Here is a 9,621-nt window from a genome sequence, read left to right as displayed (position 1 = left end):
ATCTGACCCTACGAGTATACTCTTCATTTATTATAGGACATACGCTTTAGACAGTTGGTTTTGGATGTAAAACATTATTTTTTTAATGAAATTTCAACACATTGTAGACTGTTCAATTTTGTAGCCTTTAGAAAATCTGCTCCTACAAAACCACTAGCGGATATAAAACATGCTTTCCACTAAACAAACCACATAGATCATACCGAAGAACTTGATTCACAAAAAAAAAACAAGAAAATTGGTTTCTACTATAAAGTACGGTGCAACTTAGGTGCAACTTAAGGACAGCCAATATTTTGCCGTTCTACTGTTCTTCATTCTAGTGAGGAAAAGATTGAACCAAGACCAACCTAAAAATGGACAAGGCAAATCACGTTTCATCCAATCTTGCCATTTGGTGACGGAATGCCTGACCTCATAGTCATCCAAGACAAAGAACACATTTCTTCTCTGATCAACGTGCCTTCTGCGAAAGAAACCAAAGTTGGTTACACCGGGAAACAGGATTGATTTACAGTGCCAAATCCTATATAATAAGCCATATGATATCCTTCTCCTCACCTACCAACCCCTACTTCCCGGGTCACTAACTGAAGTAGAAGAAAAGATGCAGAGTGTGAAGCCCCATATCGTGGTTTTCCCTCTAATGGCTCAAGGCCATATGATCCCCATGATAGACATCGCTAAGCTTCTTGCTCAGCGTGGTCTAACAATCACCATCGTCACCACTCCCCTCAACCACCACCGATTCCGATCCACCATCCAAAGATCCCAATCTTCCGGTCTCAACATCGAAGTCATGGAGCTCGAATTCCCCACCAAAAACTTAGACTTGCCTGAAAACTGCGAGAGTCTTGATTCCGTATCAACGCTCGAGATGATGCACAAGTTCGTAGTGGCAACGAGGGCGCTTCTTCGCGATCCTTTCGAAGAACTCGTTCGCATCCGGCATCCTGATTGCATCATATCGGATATGATGTTTCCTTGGACGCTAGAAATCGCCCGCAAATTCGGCATTCCTCGCTTCGTTTTCCATGGGATGTCTTGCTTATTCCTCTGCATCCATCGCTCTATACGATGCAACGAACCCGATGCGAACGTCTTAACCGATGATGAGGAGTTTATGGTGACGGACTTGCCTCATAAGATAGGACTGACAAGAGCTCAACTGCCTAATTTTAACTGGAAGACAAAACAGCCTGAGCATCAACAAACTGAGTATCAGAAGCTAACCGAACATCTTTTCAAGATCGAAGCAGAGAACGATGGAACTCTCATTAACAGCTTCAATGAGTTGGAGGGTGCATACGTCGAGCACTACAAACAAGCGTTGGGAAAACCCGTCTGGACCATCGGCCCTGTTTCTCTCTGCAGCAACGAGAAGAGCGACAAGGCGGAGCGGGGGAACGCAGCGTCGATTGATGAGCGCGATTGTTTGAGATGGCTCGATCTGAAGAAACCAAAGTCCGTCATTTACGTATGCTTTGGAAGCATTTCTGTTGTTTCGAAGGCTCAGCTGGTTGAGATCGGATTAGGCTTAGAAGGTTCGGGTTGTCCCTTCATTTGGGTTCTAAGAGGGGCATCGATCGAGAACTTCCCTGCTGATTTAGAGGAGAGGTTGGAGAACAAGGGGTTGATCATCAAAGGGTGGGCGCCCCAACTGCTGATACTGTCGCACCCGGCGGTCGGAGGATTCATGACACACTGTGGATGGAATTCTACGCTGGAGGGAATCACGAGCGGAGTGCCATTGGTCGCTTGGCCTAGGTTCGCGGATCAGTACGTGAATGAGAAACTGGTGGTTCAAGTTATGCGAAATGGTGTTGCGGTTGGTAATAATAAGTTTGTCATGATTGGTGAGGAGGAAGACGCTTGCGTGGTGCACAGGAAAGAGATTGAGGAAGCGGTGGTTCGTTTGATGGGTGATGAAGGAGAAGGTATAAGAGAAAGAGCCAACAAACTCAAAGAAATGGCCAATAGAGCCATGGAAGAAGGGGGCTCTTCTCACCTTAACATGGATCTTTTTATCAAATATATTGTAGATCACAGTACCCATAGGAACTGAGAGAGAGAGAGAGAGATGTGCCAGCGTCTCGTTACAATTGCTGCTATCTATTTTCTTTTAATTTAAATTTATTTCTGCAGTGGGCAGATGGATGTGTTTATACTTTCGCTGCGTTTGTTGCTTTATCGCCTGATTGTACCGGAGATCTTTTTATACTTTAGGGCTGTTATCAAAGAAAGAAAATTGGTTACAGACAAGTTCGCGTTTAGAGAAAGAGACATGGCTAGGTGATGCGGTTCTCCCCAAGCTTCCCAGGAGCTCTTCGGCAGGCAGAGAAATCAGTGCGCGTCTTAGGGCAGGCCTTCGGAGGTTAACCAACACCAGGCACACAGGCGTTCATACCATCCATTCTGAACTTAAGTTACAATTGGCCCCACCGGACAGAGACCCCGGCTAAATAATCTCAACCTACACCCAAATCAAATCCCTTAGCGCAGCAGTGGTCGATGAAGCCTCTGGATTCATCACTGTGATTCGGTCGCTCTGTCTATCGTCCATCCATCTAAGGCACCGCGAGAGAGGGAGTTTGCCGCACCCTGAAGGACCATAAGGGCGAGCCACCAGAGCGCCAGCCAACAGGGCTATCTCTGGTCGCTGGTAGTGAACCTTAAGCCCTGGGTTACCCAAATTCCAGGAAGAAATGCATAGGGGGGGGGGGGGGGGGGTTAGTAGTCGCCCTATCGCAGCAAACCACAAGTTTGGGGCTTAACTCTCGAGGTGGCGCTCGAGGTTCCAGGTCCTCGAAAGGGACCCCGTCTCAGCAGGGTTCAGGGACCGCAGAGGAATCTGCACGTCTTCGCCCGGCTACCGCACCCATATCGTCGTCGTTCGTCCTCTAGAGGGGGGGGGGGAAGAAGAGTGGTGACGGGGGTGGTGCCGTCGGTCGCCCTTGGGCATCGATTGCCTTGGCACCGGGGTACTAGTGTCATCTACTAGTGGGGGAAAGGGGTATGGGGACGGTTCAGCAGCGACCAAAAATCCTTCGGGATCTTCAACCCTAAGGGGCAGCACGAACAGGGGAGGTTCGTCGGGAGCCTTTGGAGTCCTAGGCCTTCACACCACAAATACACACCTTGGTGCAGACGAAATACGGCCCTTTGAGCGACTCGACACTTCTTGGCCGATGTTTGGGGGAGCCAACGACCTTTGGAGTTCTCGGGGGAATCTTCAACCGGAAGACCTGGGCAAAGCCTTGGGTCCTGAAGATACTACCCACTTGGGGGGTAAATGCAACACAAGGAAAAGGGAAATAACTTGGATTAATGCTTTTCGATAACCTCAGCCAAAAATATGAAGGGATATATAAATCCCCGAAATAGACAAAAGGAATCCATGCTTCTAAGAAGAGAGAGCAACAACGACAATAGGCGAGACTCACATGCATGAAAGTTTGGCCGTAGAGGGAAGGTGGTGCCTAGCGTCTCTTGTAGCAGGGTTGTCAGCCATCCTCTCAACGTTGCCGCTCTGGGAGGCCTGAAGGAGTCATGGGGGCAGAGCAAGCTTGAATGTTGTTGTGGGAGCATTAGGGGAAAAGGACGCATAGGGAATTCATGTGGTCCAAGGCGAGGGGTGGTTCAAGCTGGGGAGGTGGCAAGTGTTGATGGGTTGGGTGTTTTGTGGCCTGTTAGGCCAGAGGGGACTCAGACCGAAGGAGACCCCGGGGGTCCGTCTCGGTTGGGTGTCTCAGTTTTCAAGACGAGCCACCTAGGCCTTAACGGGGGTGGCGAAGAGAATCGGTCGGGTTGGGCTCCGTTATGGGGCTCATATTGGCGAGGAGAGTCGTTGATCCTTGGGACCTCCGCTCGTTGCAGGGCGGTAGGTGTGCTGTCAGCTCCAGATGGTTTGGCCTTTTTGGGCAGAGGGCGACTATCTTTTGCAGGAGGTTCGGTTCGCATGGGCCGTGGGTAGACCGACACATCAGGCGGCAGGGGACCGTGCACAGGCTCAACGTCTGTCATGTCAGGCAGAGTCCCCTGCAAGGATGGGATTGCTCTGACAGCCAGAGTGGCACGGCGAAACTCGATTGGTCCATACTCTGCCCCTCCCTGCAGTAGCAGAGGGGATGCGACATTGCCATCTCACGGTGAGTCCAATGAGGTCAGGTGTTGGGGCGGTATTGGCCGGGCTTCTGCGATGGTGAGAGGCTGACGGGTCAAACCCGTTGGTGGTGGCAGCTGGTTTGCTTTCGCCAACTTTGGAAAAGGCAAACGGGCATTGATGCTCGAGACTGGCTTGGGGCAGTTTGGCGTATTCGCTGGCTATTGCGCCCGTACCGTCGGCGTTCATCCTCTAGAGGGGGGGGGGGGGGGGGGAGAAGAGTGGTGATGGGGGTGGTGCTGTCGGTCGTCCTTGGGCGTCGATTGCCTTGGCACCGGGGGACTAGTGTCGTCTGCTAGTGGGGGAAAGGGGTATGGGGACGGTTCAACAACGACCAAAAATCCTGTGGGATCTTCAACCCTAAGGGGTAGTACGAACAAGGCAGGTTCGTCGGGAGCCTTTGGAGTCTGAGGCCTTCACACCACAAATACACACCTTGACGCAGACGAAATACGACCATTCGTGCGACTCGACACTTCTTGGCCGATGTTTGGGGAGCCAACGACCTTCAGAGTTCCTGGGGGAATCTCCGATCGGCAGACCTGGGCAAAGCCTTGGGTCCTGAAGATACTACCCACTTGAGGGTAAAGGCAACACAAGAAAAAGGAAAATAACTTGGATGAATGTTTTTCGATAACCTCAGCCAAAAACACAAAGGGATATGTAAATCCCCGAAATAGACAAAAGGAATCCATGCTTCTAAGAAGAGAGCGCAGCAACGACAATAGGCTGGACTCGCATGCGCAAAAGTTTTGCCGTAAAGGGAAGGTGGTGCCCGACGTCTCTTGTAGTAGGGTTGTCAGCCATCCTCTCCACGTCGCCGCTCTAGGAGTCCTGAAGGAGCCATGGGGGCAAAGCAACCTTGAGTATTGTTGTGGGAGCATTAGGGGAAAAGGACGTGCAGGGAATTCATGTGGTCCAAGCCGAGGGGTGGTTCGAGGTGGGGAGGTGGCAGGTGTTGATGGGTTGGGCGTTCTACTGTCAGTCAGGTCAGAGGGGACTCAGACCGAAGGAGACCCCGGGGGTCCGTCTCGGTTGGGTGTCCCAGTTTTCAAGACGAGCCACCCAGGCCTTAACGGGGGTGGGGAAGGGAATCAGACGTGTTGGGCTCGGTTGTGGGGCTCAGATTGGCGAGGAGACCCGCTGATCCTTAGGACCTCCGCTCATTGCAGGGTGGTAGGTGTGCTGTCAGCTTCAGATGGTTTGGCCTTTTGGGGCAAAGGGCGACTATCTTTTACAGGAGTTTTGGTTGGCATGGGCAGCGGGTAGACCGACACGTCAGGCGGCAGGGGACAGTGCACAGGCTCGACGTCTGTCATGTCAGGCTCAGTCCCTTGCAAGGATGAGATTGCTTTGACAGCCAGAGTGGCACGACGAAACTCGATTGGTTTGTTCTCTGCCCCTCCCTGTAGTGGCAGAGGGGATGCGACATTGCCATCTCACAGCGTGTCCAATGGGGCCAGGTGCTCGGGCGATATTGGCCTAGCTTCTGCGAGGGTCAGAGGCTGACGGGTTGAACCCGTTGGTGGTGTCAGTTGGTTTGCTTTTGCCAACTTTGGAAAAGGTGAACGAGCATTGATGCTCGTGACAGAACGAGACTGGCTTGGGCCAGTTTGGCATTTTGGCTGTCTATTGCGCCCATACCATCATCGTTCGTCCTCTAGAGGGGGGGAGAAGAGTGGTGATGCGTGTGGTGTCGTCGGTCGCCCTTGGGCGTCAATTGCCTTAGCAACGGGGGACTAATGTCGTCTGGGGAAGGGGTATGGGGACGGTTCAGCAGCGACCAAAAATCCTCTGGGATCTTCAACCCTAAGGGGCAACACAAACAGGGCAGGTTCGTCGGGAGCCTTTGGAGTCTGAGGCCTTCACACCACAAATACACACCTTAGTGCAGACGAAATACAACCCTTCGAGCGACTCGACACTTCTTGGCCGATGTTTGGGGAGCCAACGACCTTTAGAGTTTCCGGGTGAATCTCCGACCAGCAGACCTAGGCAAAGCCTTGGGTCCTAAAGATACTACCCACTTGGGGGTAAAGGCAACACAAGAAAAAGGGAAATAACTTGGATTAATGCTTTTTGATAACCTCAGCGAAAAACATGAAGGGATATATAAATCCCCGAAATAGACAAAAGGAATCCATGCTTCTAAGAAAAGAGTGCAACAACGACAATAGGCGGGACTCACATGCGCAAAAGTTTGACCGTAGAGGGAAGGTGGTGCCCGATGTCTCTCGTAGTAGGGTTGTCATCCATCCTCTCCACGTCGCCGCTTTGGGAGTCCTAAAGGAGCCATGGGGGCAGAGCAAGCTTCAGTACTGCTGTGGGAGCATTAGGGGAAAGGGGAAAAGGACGTGTAGGGAATTCATGTGGTCCAAGGCGAGGGGTGGTTCGAGGTGGGGAGGTGGCAGGTGTTGATGGGTTGGGCGTTCTGCTGTCAGCAGGCCAGAGAGGACTCAGACCGAAGGAGACCCCAAAGGTCCGTCTCGGTTGGGTGTCCCAGTTTTCAAGACGAGCCACCCAGGCCTTAACGGGGGTGGGGAAGGGAATCAGTTGGGTTGGGCTCAGTTATTGGGCTCAGATTGGCGAGGAGACCCGTTGATCCTTAGGACCTCGGCTCGTTGCAGGGCAGTAGGTGTGTTGTCAGCTCCCGATGGTTTGGCCTTTTTGGGCAAAGGGCGGCTATCTTTTGCAGGAGTTTCGGTTGGCATGGGCCGCAGGTAGACCGACATGTCGGGCGACAGGGGAATGTGCACAGGCTTGGCGTTTGTCATGTCAAGCTCAGTCCCCTGCAAGGATGGGATTGCTCTGACAGGCATAGTGGCATGGCGAAACTCGATTGGTTCGTGCTCTACCCCTCTCTTCAGTGGCAGAGGGGATGTGACATTGCCATCTCACGGTGAGTCCAATGGGGCCAGGTGTTGGGGCGGTATTGGTCGGGCTTCTGCGAGGGTCAGAGGCTGACGGGTCGAACCCGTTGGTGGTGGCAGCTGGTTTGCTTTCGCCAACTTTGGAAAAGGCGAATGGGCATTGATGCTTGGGACTGAACAAGACCGGTTTGGGTCAGTTTGGCATTTTGGCTGGCTATTGACTAAACGAGAATGGCTTGGGCAAGTTTTAGTTTGTGGCAGAAACTCCCTTCTGCACTGAAGGTGGAGCAGATCAGCTGCCCTTTGGTGGAGGGCGCTTGGGTCTAAGACCCGTTCTCTCAGATAGTGAGGGTCAACCTCAGTGGCAGGATCCTGGTGCGGAATAGGGGCCGTTAGTGTCGCAGCCTTCGTTGAGGATTTGTGGTGCACATCAGCTCCATCCGCCTTAAATAAATCTTGTCCTCAAGATTCAAGCTGAGGAAATTAGAATATTATCTCGTCATAGTCCTCCGAGGAGGTACCCCTGTCGCCTCCCCAGTCAATTAGTGTCTGCTTAATCAGGGCTCTGTTGCGTTTTATCCTTCTTGTTATGATCAACTCTTGCAAAACGTCCGAGGGATGTTCAATTTCTTGAATAGAAGCTGAGGGGTCTCCGTGGAAGGGCTTCAACCTACTCACGTGGAAGACCGGGTGAACTCTAGTCTAGGAGGGTAACCAGAGTTTATAAGCTAACTTACCATATTTTTTGATGATCTGATAAGGTCCGTAATACCTGGGTAGCAGCTTGCTGTAGGGTTGACCGAACAGGTCTTTTGTCGTCTCGACAACCTCTTAAGTAACACCCAGTCTCTTACCTGGAATTCTCTATCCTTCTAATTTTTGTCATGAAGTTGCTTCATACGATGTTGTGCCCTGAGAAGATGCTGCTTGAGGTCTCGTAGGGCCTCGTCCCTTTCTCTCAAGGTTTGAATGACTTCTGGTTCCCGAGTCGTTCCAGGCTCATAGGTAGCTATGTTTGGGGGCGGGTAGCCGTAGATTGCTTAGAATGGGGTCGTTTGGATGGCGCTGTGGTACCTGTTGTTATATGCCCATTCTGCCCATGAAATAAACTTTACCCACATTTCTGGCCACTCCCCAGCAAAACACCTTAGGTGGGTTTCTAGGGATCTGTTGATCACCTCACATTGCCCATCTGTTTGGGGGTGGTTCAAAGTGCTAAAGCATAATTTTGTTCCCAACAGTTTGAAGTACTCCCTCTTAAAATCGCTTAGGAATATAGTCTCTATCTCATACGATAGTTTTGGGAATACCATGCAATTTTTTCACATTGTTCTGAAAGGACTCGACAACTATGACGACAGTGTAGGGTTTGGGCATTGGCACAAAGTGCGCATATTTGGTAAGACGATCGACTACCGCCATAATGGTTGCCATACCATTGACCTTGAGGAGGGATTCGATAAAGTCCATGTTGAGGTCTGTCCATGGTTTATCCGGGATGGGGAGGGGGTTCATGTGGTCAGGTGGTTTGGTGTTCTCGTACTTCTTCTTTTGATAGGGTACACAATGCTTTATGTACTTCTTAACTGTCTTTTTCATGCCTACCCAAAAAAAACTCTCGTTGACTTGCTTCAGAGTCTTGTGCAGGCCCTCATGCCCCACCATAGGAGTGTCGTGGTAATGGTGTAACAATTCACTGATGAGGAGTGAATTGGGCGGAATATAGGTGCACCCTTTTTTAAAAACCAACCCATTTCTCAATTGATAGTTTCATTTGGAGAGTGGTTGTGTCTCAAGGGTTTTACGGAGTTCCTAAAGTTGCTTGTCAACCAACTGTTCTCTTCCAATCTGCGCCCAGATGTCTGATGAAATGGTGGACAAGGTTAGGAGTTTGCCCTCGTTAACCCGGGATAGGGCGTCAGCTGCTCTATTCTCTGTCCCCTTTTTGTACTGAACAGTGAAGTCATAGCCTAGTAATTTGGCCAGCCATTTCTGTTGGCTTGCGGTAATCACTCTTTGCTGTGATGATTTGTTCTGATCAAAAATTTTCTCCCTAAGAGGTAAGGCCGCCATTTTTCGATGGTTGTTATCATGACTAACATCTCTTTGTTGTATGTAAACAGTGGTTTGGCCCTAGGTGTTAATGCCTTGCTCATATATGAGATGGGGTGTCCTTCTTGGGTGAGGACTGCACCAATACCCGCATCACAAGCATCTGTCTCGATGACAAACTCCTTGCAGAAATCTGGAAGGGCTAGAATTGGGGTGCGGGTCATATCATCTTTCAGTTGCTCGAAGGCTTCTTGAGCCTTTGTCGTCCACTCGAAGGAGTTTTTCTTAAGCAGGGCTGTTAGAGGGGCTGTGATATGACAATATCTCTGTATGAACCTTCGGTAATAGCCACACAAACTGAGAAACCCGCGCAAGCCTCAGGGATCCCGAGGTTTGGGCCACTCTTTGATTGCTTATAACTTTTTTGGGTCAACCTTGACCCCCTGATTGTTGACCAAGTGCCCCAGGTAGGCTATCTCTTGTTGTCCAAAATTGCAGTTGGACTTCTTTGCAAACAAACAGTTATGCTTTAAGACC

At 50.7% G+C, this 9,621-nt stretch overlaps 1 protein-coding gene across 1 annotated transcript; it reads left to right on the top strand.

Moving 5' to 3' along the window:
- The first annotated feature begins 323 nt into the window (after positions 1–323).
- Positions 324–2,151, top strand: LOC149811662 (scopoletin glucosyltransferase-like). The gene has a single exon (XM_089993365.1). It carries the CDS (start codon positions 608–610, stop codon positions 2,063–2,065), a length of 1,458 nt encoding a protein of 485 aa, XP_089849491.1. The 5' UTR covers positions 324–607; the 3' UTR covers positions 2,066–2,151.
- The last annotated feature ends 7,470 nt before the right edge of the window (positions 2,152–9,621 follow it).

Source organism: Nuphar pumila, chromosome 17, assembly GCF_984573655.1.
Source record: "Nuphar pumila chromosome 17, dmNupPumi1.hap1.1, whole genome shotgun sequence".
Taxonomy (NCBI): Eukaryota; Viridiplantae; Streptophyta; class Magnoliopsida; order Nymphaeales; family Nymphaeaceae; genus Nuphar; species Nuphar pumila.
Note: the sequence above shows the minus strand (reverse complement) of the source record. Positions and strands in the feature narration are given on the sequence as shown.